The following is an 18,546-nucleotide window of genomic DNA, read 5'->3' on the forward strand; positions in this document are numbered from 1 at the left end:
AGAGAAAATACAAGAACATTTTATTTTTCATCCAGCTGGGTGGCAAGAGAAGGCTACAAAAGGCCAGTGGGCCTATCCCAGCCCCTCCCTCTGCCTGCTACCCAGTTACAAAACAGGTAACTCCCACACCCAGACACCGTCTCCCCCTTGAAGTCACAGATGTTAGAGTCAGAATCTTGTATCCCCTCCGCACACCGCCCCCCCCCCCCCCCCAGCTCTGCCACAGGATTCTCTTTCCGGCCATGCTGGTCCTCAGGACCAGGGGCCCTGTCCCCACCACGCCTGGCCTGGTCTTGGGAGCTGGGAGTCCGGGGCTGAGCAGGCGTCTGTATCCCCGGGCCCAGGGCTACAGCTGGGCTCGGATCCTCTCCTTGCTCAGTAAAAAGGAGCTGATGACACCAGCCATGTGCTGGGGTTGGTTCATGTGGACGTAGTGGTTGCCGGGGACTTGCACGTACTGGAACCTCTGGGGAAGGGAGGGGACACGTGGTGAGGTGACCCAGTGGCGGGCTCCGTGGGCCCCTCCGGCGCAGCGGGGCTTTCCCATGGCCTGCTGCCCCCCAGGGCTTCCAAGCGTCCCCCACAGGAGCCTTGGCAGTGGCTGCCCCGCGGCCTCGCGGGCCCCCGTCAGTCACAGCACCCCCTGGGGGGAGTCAGGGCCTGGCTCAAAGCCTGTGGGAAAGGCCTGTCTGGGAGGGAAGAGCCCACACCCTGGGGTTCTAGGCCGTTCTGAGCTGAAGTTGTAGAGCCAGGCCGGGGAGGGGGCTGGTAGTCGGGGCTGCTGCTGGCTCTGATCATCATATAAGGTCCACTTGCGAAAAGAATAGACCATCAGCCTTTCAAACTGGCCCTTGCCTGGGAGACAGGCCGCCAAGGCAGGGAAGCACTGCAGTTGGCCGGCCAGCCATACGGGCTTCCCTCTTGTGACACCGCCAAGTCATCTGCACAGGCCCCAGGGTCAGGTGTTTGTGGTGGATGATGGTCATAAAATGCCAGGTGCTCCCAGGAACCCAGGCAAAGGGCAACGTCATAGCACACGTCCCAGCCCTCCAACTTGGAGGCCAGCACCCACTGATGGGACTGGTCATCTGTTCCCGTGTGGGACCCTAGGAAATTGTGACAGTGCTGAGTTGGGTATGGCCCAGGGAATATGTGAGGACAATAAAACCGGGAGATTCTGCCAATGAAAAGTCTGCTTTCTGTGCTGATTTATATGTGACCCCAGGTCTCCAGGGACCACAGCAGGGAGTGAGGCCTGGTAGCTCCTGAGGGTCCCCTGTTAGACCTGGGGCCGGACCAGGGGTCCCAGTGCAGGAAAAGGATGGGTGAGGTGGAGCCCGGGGCGGCCTGGCAGCCCTTCCTGAGCCCCAGCTGCCCTGAGCCCTACGTACCCACCTCTTTCAGGATGGATCTCAGTGAGTTGGTCACGAATAGCATGAGCTCCATGTTGGCATCATTCTCTCTCCTCACATCATAATACCCTTGGGTTGCTCTGGGAAACGAGAAGACAGGTTCACCTGGGACCACCTCTTGCATGCTCTCCCCCAGCCCTGGGCTCCAGGCTCTGAGACCGAGACCGGCCTGGGCGTCCCTCTGATCTTCCCACAGCTGGGTCCCTTTGAGCCCAGGTTTAATTCAGGACTGAGTTATTCAGTCCCCGCAGGCACTCACAGCTCACTGAGGCCTGCACAAGTGAAGCAATTCAGGTTTATCTCGGGGGACCCGGCCATGGTCACAGCCACTGAACGGCAGAGCTGGGATCTGAACAGGCGCAGAGTCCATGCGTTCTCTTTCTCTTTTTTAGCAGCTTTATGGAGATAATGTCACCTATTTAAAGTGTACAATTCCATGGATTTTGGTATATTCAGAGTTGTGCAACCATCACCACCGTCAATTTTAGAACATAATTGATCACCTCAATAACAACAAAAAATCCCGCACCTACAGTTTCCACATAGAGCTCCCAGCCTTACGCAACCACTGATCGGCCTTGTCTCTCTCTGTTTCCCTATTTGGACTTGCATGTGAATGGAATCATATGCTACCTGGACTTTTGTGACTGGCTTCTTTCAATTAGCCTAATGTTTTCAAGGTCCATCCATGTCATAGTGTGTATCAGTGCTTCATTCCGTTTGTCACTGAAAAAATAGTCCGTTGTATGGATGGAGCATATTCTGCTTATCTGTCCATTGATGGACATTTGGGTTGCCTCCAACACTCTATTCGTTCTATTATGAAGGATGCTGCTGTGTGCCATCAGTACAAGCTGTTGTGTGCACAGATGCTGGAAACACACCTAGGAGTGGAACTGCTGGGTCATGGTAATTTAATGGCTTGAGAAACTGCCAGACTTTTCCAAAGCGGCTGCACCATTTTACAACACCAGGGACTTCCCTGGTGGCACAGTGGTTAAGAATCCGCCTGCCAATGCAGGGGACATGGGTTTGAGCCCTGGTCCGGGAAGATCCCACGTGCTGCGGAGCAACTAAGCCTGTGCGCCACAACTAGTGAGCCCGCGCCCCACAACTACTGAAGCCCGCATGCCCTAGAGCCCCCACGCCGCAACTACTGAAGCCCACGCGCCTAGAGCCCGTGCTCTGCAACAAGAGAAGCCACCGCAATGAGAAGCCCACGCACCGCAACAGAGTAGCCCCCGCTCGCCGCAACTACAGGAAGCCCGCGCACAGCAACGAAGACCCAATGCAGCCATTAAATTAAAAAAAAAATTTTACAATCCTACAGCAGCGTGCAAGGGTTCTAGTTTCTCCGCATCCTCACCAACACTTGTTATCTCACTTTTAGAGTCCAGCCATCCTAGGGGTGTGCAGTGTATCTCACTGTGGTCTGGATTTGCCCCTATGGAGTCCATGCCTTCTAAACCCCTGTGCTCGGCAGATGTGTCCCTGGAAGTCACAGTTCCTGCCAGTCCAGGGTGGCTGCAGTGGAGTGGGTGGCGGCACCTAAGCCACACCAAAGGATGTTCACTGTGCTGCGGCACCCAGAGGCAGCGGATGGCTTCTGGCTAGCAGGTGGGGGAGGGGAGGACCGCAGACAGAGGAGCAGTGCAGGCCTGGGGATGTCAGGGGCCCGGGGTGGCTGGAGGACTGCGGAGGGCTAGGGCCAGACTCCAGTGTCTGCCAGTCTCTCTGCCCTACCTGGGCGTGCCCCCCCCAGATACAGACACCTGCTGAAAAGTGCGGTGCAGTCCTTTCCCATCCCCAGCTGCCCAAGCCCTCCCACTGCCTTGCCTTCCTTCCACACACCAGCGGCCGGGGGGCTGCCCAAGAAAGATGGCGGCGAGGTCTCACACCAGGAGACCTGGAGATTCCTGGCACTCACGTCTGTCTGGGGCGCTTGGTTCAGACTTACTTGATGAGCAGGACGCGGGCCTGCAGCTTCCTGATGGAATGCACAAACAGCTCCCTGCTGATGAAATTGAAGTAATACTCCGGCTGCAGAGACAAAACCCCAGTGAATTCTCACCACAAGGCCCTGGCACTGCCGGGGGCAGAAACCGGTCTCTCTTGGGAGCAGTGGGGGCCCCTTCGGCCACCTAACCAGGACCAAGCCCACTGCCCAACCGTATCACTGCCTCAACAGAGGGCTAATTTAACTCCCTCAGGCCAGAGATGTCCCCCCCTCCACCTCCAAATCTGTTCTCCCTCTTTCTGGGCTCATGGCTGCCCAGCTAGACAACACGTCCCAGACTCCCGTCAGCCAGGTGTGGCGATGCAACTAAATGCAGACAAGTGACCTGGGCTACTTCTGGGCTTAGGTTTGGGACTGAGGCGTGGCCCCTCCACACCTCCTTTCCTGGTCCACGGGCTGCCCTGTAATGCTGCCCAGCCAGCCTGGGCTCTGGACTCTTGGCAAGCAGAGCCCACTTACCTCCACCAACCGTTTCCATGAGAAAGAAATCTGCTTAAGCCACAGTGCAGAAAGAGTGCACCTTGGTGTCCCCGCAGCCGCTGCTGGCCTCCATCACAGCCCTGACCTCCCCGTCTTATGACCGTTTAAGAGGTCTAGGTCTATACTGTCCACACGGTAACCATCAGCCATCCGTGGCTACTGAGTGCTTGAAATGGGGCTAGTCCAGCCTGAGACACGCTGTAGATGTAAACTGCACACTGGATCTCGAAGACTTAGTATGAGAAAAGTGTCAAATATCTCAATAATTTTTTATGTTGATTACATGCTGAAGTGGTAACACCTTGGATACACTGAGTTAGAAAATATTATTAAAGTTGATTTCACCGGTTTCTTTTCACTCTTTTCATATGGTCACTGGAAGACGTGACGTTAACACAAGCTCACATTATACTTCTATTGGACTGTGCCGCTCTAGGCCAAGAACCCTCTGAGGGCAGAAGCTCTCAGGATTTTCTCTGTGTTCACAGCTCTCGGCACACAGCACGACAGAGGCGGGGCTCAGTGAGCGTGTACTGAGTGGGTTAATTCAAGAGAGCTCCCATACGGACTGACTGTTGCGTTGTGCTACAGCATCGTGATGAAGCTACGATTCCTGTGAAGACACAGGCACACAGCTACCTGGTCAGCCACTCACTGTCCTTGCTCTGCCCTAAGCCCTCCCAGCCACCTCCTGCTCCTCGGGCCTCAGTGACCTCAGGTGCTTTTCCAGAAACAGAAGCTCCCCTATCAACCACGAGGCCCAATGAATGAGCATTTACTGAGGACCCAGACACGTCACACGTTATCTCCTCCCTGAAGGATCAGAAACGCTAAGTCCCTGTGTCACAGTCAACAGCTAACAGGAGGTGGTGCCAGGACTCAGCTCAGGCGTGAACTGCCCCTCACCCCCTCCTACCCCAGCTTCTCAGCCTCTTTTTTTTTTTTTTAATTAATTTATTTACTTTTGGCTGCATTGGGTCTTCGTTGCTGCACGCAGGCTTTCTCTAGTTGCGGCGAGCGGGGGCTACTCTTCATTGAGGTGCGCCGGCTTCTCATTGCGGTGGCTTCTCTTGCTGCAGAGCACGGGCTCTAGGCGTGCAGGCTTCAGTTACTGTGGCACGTGGGCTCAGTAGTTGTGGCTCGCAGGCTCTAGAGGGCAGGCTCAGTAGTTGTGGCGCACGGACTTAGTTGCTCCGCGGCATGTGGGATCTTCCCAGACCAGGGCTCAAACCCGTGTCCCCTGCATTGGTAGGCAGATTCTTAACCACTGCGCCACCAGGGAAGTCCCTCTGGCTTCTTTTTTCTCTTCCTCTCCATCTCTCCTTTGACCTCCTTTTCCTAGTCCACTTCCATCCTCTGAGCTGTATTTTTCTTTTGTAATTCAAGTATAACTTACAGCAAAGTCCACAGACCTGGGTGTCAGCCCATCATGGCCTTTGACATACGGATGCGGCCATGCAACCATGACCCGGATGAAGGCCTGGAACCCCTCAGCACCCAGCAGGCGCCCTTCAGGGGTTTTCTCCAAGGGCACCCCCCCTACATCAATTGTGCCACTTTTTGAACTTCATGTACATAGAATCATTGTGTTCTTTTTTGGTTTGGGCTTCTTTTGCTCTGTAAATGTGTTTTTTTCTTTCCTGTGTGGTGTTCCATTGTATGAATGTATAACAGTTTATGCATTCTATTGTTGATGGACATTTGGGTGATTTCTACTTTGGGGCTATGATGAGTAAAGCTGCCAGGAATGTTCTCATACACGTCTTTTGGAGCACACAGCACACATTGTTGCCGGGTATATATCTAGGATTGGATTACTGGGCACAGAATTTACATATAGCATAAATATCATGCTATGTATATTTTACTACCATAAAAAAAGAAAAAGAAAGAAGCTGACAGGCACACTGTGAAGGGTGGGAAGACAGTAGCACTCACCCTAGTGATCCTCCGATCTCTGTTCAGCAACAGACCTGGAAGGAAACACGGAGACATGGCCTCAGCGCCGCCTGTCAGGGAGCGGGGGGACTCAGCTCGGCTCCCCTGGGACCCTGGGCCCGTGCAGCCGGGGCTCATTTCTTCAGCCTGGACCTGCGGGGACCACCCCCAACATCCTCTTGGGGTTCAGCCAGAGCAGAGCTTGCCCACAGCTACCCTGCCACGGACAGCAACGCCCACGCAGGTGCCTCCCCGGCCGTCCCAGAGGGCAGCACAGAATGACGGTGGTGGGACAATTACCCACCCGGCATCGTAGTCTCATCTCTGAGAACCTTAAATGTTCACTCGGATCTTTAAGCACCAGGAAGTGCCCAAGAGCTAAGGATCGCATCAGCACTTGCTGGAGAGAAATCGAGCCAAAAAAGAAAGGCTGGAGGGGTTGAGAGGCCTGGGTGGTCCCAGCTCCAGCTGGATTCTCTGCCACGGTCCCAGTGGGGGCAACTTGGCCTCACCTGGGGGGATGGACACCCAGCAATTCCCGCCTCGGTAATGTCTCCTCAAGAAAGGGCTGCCAGGGGACTTTCCTGGTGGTTTAGTGGATAAGACTCCGTGCTCCCAATGTAAGGGGCCCGGGTTCGACCCCTGGTTGGGGAACTAGATCCCGCATGCCTGCCACAACTGAGTCTGCATGCCGCAACTAAGAGGCCACATACCGCAACTGAGAGTCCACATACGGCAACTAAGAAGCCCGTGTGCCACAACGAAACCCCCACGTGCCGCAACTAAGACCCGGCGCAGCATGCATGCATAAATAAATACTGAAAAAAAAAAAAAAGGGCTGCACGGTCTCAGGGAGGTCACAGAATCTCAGACCCTGGAGGCTGCCTGATGTGAGCAGTGCAGGGAGAAGGGGAGACGATACGCTGATGTGGGTCACCCCAGGAGAACGTGCCGGCCGGGAGAAGCAAGGCTGCTCCCTCCTCCCTACACGCCTTTGCTCGAATGCCACCATCCCAGCCAGGCCTCCCGGACCTCCCCTTCACACCCACAAACACCTTACCGGAGCCCCTCCATCCCCCGCTGATTTATTTCTCTCCATAACTCCCAGCACTTTCTTTCTTTCTTTAATATTTATTTATCTGGCTGCATCGGGTCTCAGTTGCTGCACCTGGGATCTTCACTGTGGCGCGCAGGCTTCTCTCTAGTTGTGACTCACGGGCTCCAGAGCACGTGGACTCAGTAGTTGTGGCTCGCGGGCTCTAGAGCGCAGGCTCAGTAGTTGTGGCTCACGGGCCTAGTTACTCCATGGCATGTGGGATCTTCCCGGGCCAGGGCTCGAACCCGTGTCCCCTGCATTGGCAGGCGGATTCTTAACCACTGCGCCACCAGGGAAGCCCCACAGCTAATTGCTGATAGAGGTTCTTAGGCATCCGTGACTCAAAATACTTAGAAGGACCATGTCGTTGGAAGGTTTTCTGGTTTCCGCACTACTAGATCATCTCAGCCTGATCAAACCGAGGCTGAGGCTTCTGGGCTGCCTTCAGTTCTGGCCACAACCTCCCTGCACAGATGACTGGCCCTGCTGCATGTGCAGGACCAGGGGTGACCCCTGGGTCCCCCCGCCCCCAGGCTCACTGCCCTCCTCCTTCCTCCAGGCCTGGGTTTCAGGTGCTGAGAGGATGTGAAAAGACTTAAAAAGGGGGTTTTCTTGGGGGTGGGGTGACCCCCAAGGTATTGGGGACCCCCATCGTGCTGTTTTCTCTGCCCTGAGAATTGCTCCTCCCTGTGGTCAAGTCCTCCAGCTCTATTCAAGCCTTGCTTCCACCTGACACATCCTGACGTGCCCCAGGCACTCCCACAGCCGGCTGCTTTTCTGTCTGCCTCTCCTGTGACAATGACCTTTGTGAGGGCAGGAATGGTGTTTCTCAGACCAGTGGGCCAGTGCAGATGTCACTTAAAAAAGGAGTCCAGGGGCTTCCCTGGTGGCGCAGTGGTTAAGAATCCGCCTGCCAATGCAGGGGACACGGGTTTGAGCCCTGGTCCCAGAAGATCCCACATGCCGTGGAGCAACTAAGCCCGTGCGCCACAACTACTGAGCCTGCGCTCTAGAGCCTGCGAGCCACGACTGAGCCCACGTGCCACAACTACTGAAGCCTGCGCTCCTAGAGCCCATGCTCCGCAACAAGAGAAGCCACCACAATGAGAAGCCCGCGCACCGCAACGAAGAGTAGCCCCTGCTCGCCGCAACTAGAGAAAGCCCGCGTGCAGCAACGAAGACCCAACGCAGCCAAAATTTAATAAATAAATAAACAAACAAATAATTAAATAATTTTTAAAAATGAAATGGTTTTGAATGCAGGAGATATTGTCAGGACCATAGACTCCCCGCTTCCCTGCCAACAGTTAGGGACTGACACTGTGATATAACAAAACATATATTTTAGTCCTGGTCCTGGGCTCCTAGCCAGAGCTCCTAAAAACTGCGTAATTTCCTAAAGTGGTGAAAGTGCAAGGAGCATCTTTCGTCCTAACATTTGGTCTCTGACACAGAGCTCCTAAATCCCTTGGAATTTCCTGGGCGATAGGAGTGTCTTTTGTTCTAATGAGGTGACCCTTGGTGGGTTCTTGATGGCTTCACGATGGGGACTGGTCACCAGAAAGATCAAGCCATGATTAGGAGCGTGGAACTTCCAGCCCCAGCCCGGCCCTGCGGGGAAGGGAGAGCGGCTAGAGCCTGGGTTAACCATCATTCACGCCTATGTGATAAAGCCCCCAGAGAAATCTCGGAGTTTGGAGAGCCTCTGTGTTGGTGGACGCGGGGAGGTATCAGGATGGTGGCTGCACCACCCGCTTCCTCTGCTGGGACCTGCCGAGGTCACGGACTCACCCGCAGAGGCTGGGCAGAGTGGGTGCAGCGCCCGCTCGCACACAGCAGGGTCTCCGCGCAGCTGTTCTTGCCTATGGGGAAGGCAGAATGTGCTGCCAGGTGTTCCCATTTTTCAAAAGAAACCGGAAATCTCCATTTTTACATAAACTCTCTCTTTTCTAAATATGAGCAACCTATTCAAAATCCCCCTCGTGCCAGATTGTTGCGTTTAAACTGCGCAAGTCAAAAGAAATCATGCCCGCAGCCCCAGGGCAGCCCAGCCTGTGACAGGGTCTGAGCACCCCCATGGTGGGCCGGCTGCAGGGGGTGGATACTGACAACGGACAGTCCTTGGTCATTAACCCCACCCGGAGCTGGACCTTCCCTCCTTCGCGCTAACACGCTGACCTCATTTCTCGAAGGCCTGGGCCAGGGCTGTGATGGGAACGCAGATAAGTGGTAGATAAAATAGGAGCTGGCCTCCCTCCTCGCCCTGGCTCACCGCCTCCCGTTTCTCCCACAAGCCTGATCCAGCTCGCGCACCAAGCCCTTCCTGGCAGCTCATCTGCATCATGGGGTTCAGAAGTCACCTTCTCCACGAGGCCAACCAAGGCCCTTCTACTGAACATCCTGACCCCCTTACCCGCTGTTTCTTCCAAACTGCTCTCACCTCACACTCTGTGAAGACGTGGGGAGAGGGTCACACACGAGCCAAGGAACACCTGAGGCCACCAGAAGCCAGGAGAGAGGCATGGACAGCCTGTCACAGCCCTGCCAACGCTCTGGCCTTGGCTTCTGGCCTCTAAAACTGTGAGACAGTAAACGTCTGCTGTTGAAGCTGCCCCATCTGTGGGACTTTGTAACGGCAGCCCTAGGGAAGGAATTCAGAGTTGTGGGGTGTGGGGTTGGATGATGGGGGTGTGTGCTGCTCCAGAACGGAAGGGAGGCTGTCAGAGGCTCTGGGGCCTGAGGGAAAGGGCTCAGGAGGAGCCTGGAACGCCGGCTCCCCCACTGTCACCCCGCCCACTTGGGTCTGGGAGGCTGCTTGGTCTTCTTTCTTTCCTTTCTTTTCTTTCTTTCTTTCTTTCTTTCTCTTTCTTTCTTTCTTTCTTTCTCTTTCTTTCTTTCTTTCTTTCTTTCTTTCTTTCTTTCTTTCTTTCTTTCTTTCTTTCTTTCTTTCTCTCTCTCTTTCTCTCTCTCTCTCTCTCTCTCTCCCTCCCTCCCTCCCTCCCTCCCTCTCTCTCTCTCTCTCTCTTTCTTTCTTTCTTCCTTTCTTTATTTATGGCTGTGTTGGGTCTTCGTTTCTGTGCGAGGGCTTTCTCTAGTTGCGGCAAGTGGGGGCCACTCTTCATCGCGGCGCGCGGGCCTCTCACTCTCATGGCCTCTCTTGTTGCAGAGCACAGGCTCCAGACGCGCAGTCTCAGCAATTGTGGCTCACGGGCCTAGTCGCTCCGCGGCATGTGGGATCTTCCCAGACCAGGGCTCGAACCCGTGTCCCCTGCATTGGCAGGCAGATTCTCAACCACTGCGCCACCAGGGAAGCCCTGGTCTTCTTTTAGGTTCACCCCGGGCCTCAAAGGGCCACACTGCTGTGGAGGGGCTGGGCCCGACACAACGATCCAGCCGCCTGCCCACTGCCCACCCCTCCCACCTCCTCTCCCCACGCCCTTGATAAGTGGCTCAGCGGACCTCTGCTCACTGTTTCATGTGACCCTGGGCTGGCCAAATCGGCTTACCAGGCCAGGTGCACGTCTAATTCTGGATTAGCCCACTTCTGCACAGGGGCCCCTGTGGCCCGCCATCTGTGCCAGCACATCAGGGAAGCTGGGGTCCACGGCCCTCTGCCCTTGACCTCCCTCCTCCATGACGGATTTGCAGGGAGGGGCAGACAAAGGCTCAGAGACGGTAACCAAGACAGGAACGGGTCTCCAACCCCCTTAGGTATATTCCACTCGACCTAATGGTGTGTTGGCAACTTCTGAGAAAAATTACAACACAGCAGGGACTTCCCCGGCGGTCCAGTGGTTAAGACTCCGCGCTGCCACTGCAGGGGGCATGAGTTCGATCCCTGTTTGGGGAACTAAGATCCCGCATGCCACGTGGTGCGGCCAAAAAAAAAAAAAAAAAAAAATTACAGCACAGCAGACCTCTGGCTCCTTTTGAGCAGCTAGAAGTTCTGGCCACAGGAGACCCGAGTTCCCACGTGATAACCACTGGGAGCCGCCCTCCTGCAGGGCACGCGGTCTCGGTGCCACGATCCCCACCGCTTCTCACGGCCCCACTCCCAGCAGCCGGGACAATTTCACAACTTGTTCAGCTCCCACAGGCATTTGGGGTTTTGACCCCTGCCTCATTTGGCTCTTTATAAACTGAAGTCACCTAAGAAGACCAGGGGGTCTGACGGTGGGAAGGAGCTTGCCCACAATCTCTGAGTTCCTGGGGCAGTCACTGCCAGCAAGGGCACTTGTGGATGGCGCCCCCTGGAGTTGTGCTAGCCGGGTACTGGGCCACCAGGAGAGGGCGGGTGTCTGTTCTGGTCCACCACGCTCCTGCAGCCTCGCAAGGGGCTGGGCACAGAGCGGACTCCGAGTAAAAGGTCTCCTGAATGAATATGTTGGGAAATAAAGTGTAGAAAACACAGGCCTGATGCTGCCCTGAAGCCAAGGTGCCCCCAACTCCACTTCTCCATTCTGAAAACCATCTTCAAAGTCGCTTGCCCCATGGGAGTCCTTAAAGCCTAGCCTCGGACACCAAGCGCCCACCACACAGGATCAGCAGGGCAGGGCTGTGCTGTACCCCAACATTTAGTCCCAAGACCCCTGACCAAACTCCCCACAGGACGTGGCTTTCCAGGGTAGGCAGTAGCCGTCTGACCTGGCACAAGCCGCTTGGCCCTTCCGAGCCTCAGTTTCTCCTGCTTTAAATGGGATGAAAATAGGGCAGTAGCACTAAATGAGATACTTTTTGTAAAGCACTAAGTATCGTGCCTGGGCCAGAGCAAGCAGCCATAAAGCTTAGCCATCATCATTCCTCAGTAAGAACAGTGCCAATAAGCAACGGCCTTGGACAGCAAGTCCCTTACCTGTGGCCACCTGTGTGGTTCCTCTCTGCAGGAGGAGTTTCGCACACTCGTCTCCCACGTGACTGTTATTCTTCAGGAACCTGGGGGAGACAAGGAGACCACTGGATGCCTTGGGGCAGGGGAGGCCAGATGAAAGCAGAGGAGGGCAGGGAAAAGGCTACCCCACTGGGACACAGGCCTGTACCGATGGGGATGTTCGCATCAGTGGGGTGTGTGTGTGTGTGGAGAGCGGGGCAGAGAGCATGCGGAGGGGTGGGGTGAAGGGCATGGCTACAGAGTGGGGAGAATGCAGATAAAGCCCCAGCTGGGGCGGCTAAGGAGCGCCAGGTGAGCACAGAGAGAAGCAGGCTTGCTGTGGATTTGCGAGTAGAAGGAAGCTTCCTCTGTGCCCCAGAGCTTTCCTCCCTCCGTGGTCCAGAGCCCCACCAGGCCCCTGACGCTACCGGTCTCACCCGCCGGCACCCACCCCTGCAGCATCTCCTCCGGGCTGACCACGTGCGAGGGCTTCTCGGAGGCCTCCACCTGCAGCATGTGCTCTATGGCTCTCCGCTTGTAGGTCAGCATGTTCTCCAGTTCCTAAGGATTCGTGGGTTCTGCTGGGTGGGCAGGGCGGGGCTCCCAGCTCCACGCACACAAAGGGGCCTGCTCCCTCGCCCAGTCCCACCCTCCACCCTCAGCAGCCCCTCAGCTGCACACCCGCCTAGCCCAAGATGCATTCTGACCCAGGGGGCGGGAGCATGGGATCAGTCCCAGCTAGTTAGCCCTGTGACCACCTCGGTCACAGCCAGCCCAGCCCTGCCTGCGGCCCGGGACAGCTGGAGGGACCAGGTTGAAGACGGAGGGGAAAGGAAATCTCTGCCAAGTGCTTTGCAAAGGTGCACTATCAGGGTCCCTAAGTCACAGACCATCCAGGGTTGGCAACTTCACCTGTTTTAATTAACGCCATCACTCCACGTGATGGAGAGGAGATGGCAGAGGGGGTACAGTTCGGGGGGCTTCCAGTGTACCATTTCCAGCCCAGCTCACTCTCAGAACGGCCTGGCCTTGTCCACAGTCCACTGCCTGGAGCGGCAGTGGTAAGTGACACTTCCATCCACCCCGAGAGTGCAGGAGACAGGGAGGACCAGTCACCAGAACGCCCAGGAGGAAGCCCCCGGGGGCATTGCGTGTGTCAACTCAGTGGCTGAAACTGGTAAAGAAGCAGAGTGGCAGCCACCGCTGTCTCGGTGAATCCTCGCGGTAACGTACGAGCTCTCTGCTCGGTGAATCCTCACAGGAACCTACGAGCTCTCTGCTCATGCAACGCCCATTTATCGGGCACTTACTATGTGCCGGGACTGGGCAGGCGGTGGTAAAGAGACAGCTATGGTTCTTGCCCTTATGGAATTTGTGGTCATTTTATGGACAAGAAAACTGAAACTGATGAAGGACCTGTGTGAGGCTGAGCCCTCGGGAACAGAATGACCACCTGTCAGAGCTGGAGGGCACCTCCACAATCCTCTACTCCAACCTCCTCATTTTACAGGTGAGGAAACTGAGGCCCAGAGAGGCAAAGTGACCTGCCTAGGGTCACAGAGCAGGGAAACGGCAGAGCCAGCACTCAGATGCAGAGACAGCACTGGTTGTTGTCACTGGTGGCGGTGGTGGTGGTGGCGAGAGGGGTCAGCGCTTTTCCCACTGGTCCACACTCAGGTCTACTGTGTGCAGTTGTGCAGCGTGTGCACAGCTCAAAGGCACTTGACTGAGCGCGAGTGCAGGTGGGTCCACCCAACCGTGCGCCCCCAGAGCTTCCTCAACCCACTGCTTCTACCCTCTCTCAGCCCTGCCGCCTCGTGACCCAGCTGGCATTCTGCAGACTCCAGGCCACACACAGGGTTCCCAAGGATGACCCAGGCCCGCATACCCTGTTCCTTGCCCACTCCTAGGGTGTAAGTAGCATAACCCTGTCCTCTGGGGGGGGGCCCTGAGGCCCCTTGTCTACCCTCTGCCACCTCCTCCCGGCCCACTGAGGGAGGCAGGGCTGAGGGCACTACCTGGGACCGGACCCAGGTCTCCCCCAGAGACAGCACGCATGAAAGCCCTGTCCTTACGTTACTTTCCAGGATAAATGGCGAGGATTCCAGCAAGACAAGTTTATCCACCATCTCGGGGAAGATACAGGAAAACTATAATGTGACACAAAAGGGGAAAAATGAAGGGGAGAGTAGGCAGGGAAAGGGACTCACACTTTCCTGCGGGGACACTGGTGTTTTAGGCTGGGGAAAGGGTGCTGCCCAAGAGACCAGCAAGAACCTCCTATCCCTTCAGGGCACCTTTCTCTCCCCTACTCCCACAGTCTGCATCCAGCATCAAGCTCCTGACCCTGGTGATGGCTGGACTCCAGGGTTCTCTGTGACAGAGGAGATGGGCAATGTTGGAACACTTAACTCCATCAGGAATGTCCTCACAACAGTGATTATCATGGGACCTACAAAGGAAGCTGGCACAGTCACTAAAACGCTGCCTGAAACCCCTGATGTGAGGAGGCACTTCCCCTTCCAGGTAACTTCCCCTTCATCCTCCTGCTCTCCCCACCCCACCTGGAGCAGGAACAGAGATGGTCACTGTAATCTACTCACCATTCCACCCACAGTGCCACCTGGGGGGACAAAAGAGTAGTTGGCTGATGTTCCCCAGCTCTCAAAGTCCTTCTAAAACTCCTTCCCAGGGGTCGAGCCACGCCCGAGCCAGGGGCCAGGCTCCTGTCTCCCACCAGCAGGCCGGGCTCTGCATTCACTATCAAACTTGAGGCTCCCTCTCTGGGGCCATGAGGTCCCTGCATCAGACCTGACCCTGTTTCCCTCGTCAGATCCACAGACAGCTATCTATGGGGCCACGTGTCCCTTGGGGAGCTACCTGAGGCCAGAGGGCATGGTGCCCAAGGGTCAATGTCTGATGAACCCCCTCCATCTCTCCTTACAGTTCCAGAAGTGCAGGGGAAAGGTACCTGTGTACCAACTCCCCTCCCTTCCTCACAGCCCCACAGCCCAAGACCAGTCAGGTCTTGGCCAAAGTGTACTCACCAAAACTGTGGCCCAGGAGGGAAAATCGGTTCCATTTCAGGGCTGAAAACACACGGAGCCAGGTCTGGATGGGCCCAGCCTCCCCGCACCCTCTGTCCTGCAGTAGCTGTGCTCTGGAAATCCCTCCCCAGCATCTGGGATGCCCCACTCAGGAAACCCACTTAAAGGGGCCCCAGTTCCACAGCAGGGGTGGAACTCGCAGGGGGAAGCGAGCTCTTCTTGCCAGCTCTCTCCAGCTTTCCCAAAGTCACCCGTGAATTCCTGGCAGAACTGGGGCCAGACCCCAAGTCACGCCCAGGCCAGCGTTGCTTCCTGGCCACCACACCCAACTCCAAGGATGAGGGCATGTCCCAGAGCACACCCCCCCGCACACACACACCCACAACACACAGAGACGAACATACAGGCTCTGTCTCTTACTCACCTGCCGCGACCCTGCGGACCTCACTCACGAAGTTTTGGTGGTCATACGGGAAACCTGGGCTATAATGGGATGACAGCCCATGACCCCCGAAATCCATGGCAACGTAATAAAAGTCTGAGACAGAGGGAAAGGGTAGGGGAAGGCGTCTAGGTCAGCCACCTCCCCTTCCTGATTCTCCCGCAGTCCTGCTGCCTCACCCCTTGGCTTCCATTCAGCCGCACGCCCACCTTTTGGGAGAAGAGGGATGATTCTGTCAAAGGAGTTGGCATTGTCCAGCCACCCGTGGAGGCAGAGAACTGGGGGGCTCTGATGGGAGCCCCAGGCTTTGGCAGCAATGTGGCCCCAGGGCACAGCGAGCTTCAGCTCTGAGATTAGACCTGAAACACAGAGTGACCCTTCATGGAGCCTGCACTTCCGGGGCCCCTCATCCACACCCAATGTGTCCAGAGCATCGGCACTACCCAGGGGGCTCAGCTGCCTGCGCTGCCCCCGGGGGTTATGGGGAGAGAGCCAGATGAGGAAAGCTAAGCTGGGTCCACTGGGTGAGGAAAACCTTGGGAGGGCTTCACAGCAGAACTTTCTAGAATAGGTTGGGGGGTTGGCTAGGCCTGGGCTCTGCCACTTGCTGGCTGTGTGACCTTGAGCAAGTTACTAAAACCTCTCAACCCTCAGTTTCCTTTTCTGTCCCTTCGCAAACCCAGAAACTGAGGCACAGGGAGGTGCAGGCCATTCTCCAGGTCACACAGAGAGAATGAGGTGGAGCGAGGATTTAGCGCGGGCGGCACGACCCCAGGCCCCAGTCCCGACCGCCGGGCACTCCACTGTCTCCGGCCTGCTCAAGTCAGGGCTGCTTCCTCCGTCGCCCAGGGCTGACCTTTTCACCCTTCAGGCTCTCCCGGCCGGGCCTGAGACCTGCCTGCCCCCAGACGCCCGCGAGCTTGCTTCTCTAACTTGGGGCTCCCGGAACCCTGGGAGGTCAAGTGCGGCCAGGTCCCCGCCCCCCGGCCGGTGTGGCTCGGCCTGCTCCACAGGCTGCTGACGCAGGACTTGCTACCGTCAGGAGGGCGGCGCGCCCCCCCTCCTCCGCGGTCCCAGGTAAGTGGGTGGGCGGATGGAAGCGCACACGTGGCCTCTCCCATCACACTTCGGCCTCCCCCATCACACTCCAGTCTAGGGGGCCCCGGGCTGGGGACTTTCACCCATCGCTCGCGTCCCGCGGTCTCAAAGCGGCCGTCTCTCCATCCAGCTAAGTCGCGCCGGAGCCTAGAGACGCCAGTTCCGGGTTCCGCCCTTCAGCGGCCAGCCCCGCCCCTGCCCCGCCCCGCCCCGCCCGCAGGACTTCCGGCCGGCTGGCTGGATCCCGATGGTGGTGGGATCTGACCCTCAGCTCCCGCCCGCCGCCTGCACGGGGAAAGCCGTCCGCGCCCGCCCCGCGCAGGCTGTGAGCCGAGCGGCTGGGGAACCCGGGGCTGTGGCCAAACGACCTTCAAAATCTCGGGCTACACCCGGGGTCGCGTCGCAGGGAGCGGAGCCGGCCCTGCTTGACACGTGGGTGGTGGAACCGCGACCCTTGGACAGTCCACATGGCCACCCCTGCCCCTGTGCGGGACCAGGAGCTGGCGAAGGCCCAGGAGCTGCCCCAGCGAGCGGGGCACCCCGTGGGTCCTCACTGACCAGCACCGTAGGGCTAAAGGTGGGGTGACTATTTAGTGGTTTAATGTCCTCCTGGAAGGCCGGGCTGCGTCCACCGTGTTCTCACTGTGTCCTGGGGTCCTCACCCTGCCTGGCATGAGCCAACCTTAATAGTTGTTGTACGAGTGAAGGAATGAATGTATAAACTGGGAACATGAGGAACCCCCCAGGTGAGGAAGGGTTATAGACAATGACATTGAGCCTGGAGAGGATCAAGTACCCCAAGGAGATGTTTGGGGTCCTAAATCCTATAATAAAGGCACTTTAGTGTGCATCCTTTGAGTCTCTGAAAGGGGCTAGTCTAGGACAAATAAGGGAAAATATTTCCTATTCACTCAGCACCATTTGCTAGTTGGAAGGCCTAGGAGAGAACCCATGTGGTCCCTGAGGGGTCACCGTCCAGCAGAGCTCCTAACTGGAACCAGAATCCAGCCAGCTGAGGGCTGGAGAGAGAGCTGTACAGTGAATTCTCCCTGGGGTGTGTGTGGGGGTGGGGGGAGGTGATCAGAGACCCTGGTCCTGAAGACAGGGGTGGTGGACATGCTGGGGGCTGGGGGTCACAATGCAGGGAAAGTTGGTGGCTGGAAAATGTGGATAAGGGTGAGGATGGGTCTGAGTGTGGAGCTAAGGAGTTTGGACCTTACTGAGTGGTGGGGGTCTGGGGAGGCTGGGAGCTGGGGTTGACGAGACCATCTCTAGGTGGTTACATGCACAGTGGTGTCCATTAGTTCCAGAAATGCTTTGGCTTCCTTGACAAGGTATGCAGGGGGTCACAAATCCTGAGGTGACAGAAGTGATCAATGGAATGTTGCCTGCCATATCAGTAAACAAAGGATGTCACAGTTCATTAGCAGTTGCAGCCACAGCCAGTGGTGAGCTGGTGAGCCCTGAGGGAACTCAGGAAGGAAAGAATACCTGCCATCTAGTAGCCATCAGACTGCAGCCGCTCCCTACGGTGAGCCCTGAGGAAACTCAGGATGTGAAAACACAGGATACTGGCCCCAGATAGCCGAGGTTGTGTATCAAAGGAATAATTTCAGTGAGCCCAGACTCTTGCATCTTCCCATACACAGAAAAGCACTGAATTCCTTGAGATATCTGGTTTTCTTTATTTTTTATTTTATTTTTTTTAATATTTATGTATTTATTTGGCTGCGCTGTGTCTTAGTTGCAGCACAAGGGATCTTCGTTGCCACGTGCGGGATCTTCCTTGCAGCATGCGGGATCTTTTTTTTTTTTTTTTAAGTTGCGGCACGTGCGATCTTCCTTGTGGCGTGTGGGATCTAGTTCCCCGACCAGGGATCAAACCCAGGCCCCCTGCATTGGGAGCGCGGAGCCCTAGCCACTGGACCACCAGGGAAGTCCCTGGTTTTCTTTACTTAACAATAATCTTTTGATTTTCAGACTACCTGCCCTTCGTTGCAAAACTCCCATGTATCCTGGCTCCCCCCACCCCTCGCCTCCTCCGAGCAGTTCTCTCAGGGTTACTTGAGATGCTGCCTCCCAGGCTTTAAGTCCTAAAAATTTGCGCTGAATAAAACATAACTCTCAACTTTTAGGTTGTGAATATATT

General features: G+C 56.3%; 1 protein-coding gene across 3 annotated transcripts; it reads right to left on the reverse strand.

Moving 5' to 3' along the window:
- Positions 1 to 3: 3 nt before the first annotated feature.
- Positions 4 to 16,587, reverse strand: SERHL2 (serine hydrolase like 2). Of its 3 annotated transcripts, none has more exons than XM_007189143.2 (12): positions 16,481 to 16,587; positions 15,509 to 15,658; positions 15,282 to 15,395; positions 14,858 to 14,899; positions 14,414 to 14,433; positions 13,886 to 13,960; positions 12,262 to 12,371; positions 11,796 to 11,875; positions 5,848 to 5,882; positions 3,370 to 3,452; positions 1,396 to 1,492; positions 4 to 466 (listed from the first exon to the last, which is right to left on the reverse strand). In XM_007189143.2, the coding sequence occupies exons 1-12, from the start codon at positions 16,482 to 16,484 to the stop codon at positions 347 to 349; spliced, it is 930 nt and encodes a 309-aa protein (XP_007189205.1). In that variant the 5' UTR covers positions 16,485 to 16,587; the 3' UTR covers positions 4 to 346. The 3 variants fall into 3 exon arrangements, with proteins under 3 accessions (XP_007189205.1, XP_007189204.2, XP_057412591.1); XM_007189142.3 differs by lacking the exon at positions 16,481 to 16,587 and adding an exon at positions 16,336 to 16,474; XM_057556608.1 differs by lacking the exon at positions 16,481 to 16,587 and adding an exon at positions 16,156 to 16,283.
- Between the last annotated feature and the right edge of the window lie 1,959 nt (positions 16,588 to 18,546).

Source organism: Balaenoptera acutorostrata, chromosome 11 (assembly GCF_949987535.1).
Source record: "Balaenoptera acutorostrata chromosome 11, mBalAcu1.1, whole genome shotgun sequence".
Taxonomy (NCBI): Eukaryota; Metazoa; Chordata; class Mammalia; order Artiodactyla; family Balaenopteridae; genus Balaenoptera; species Balaenoptera acutorostrata.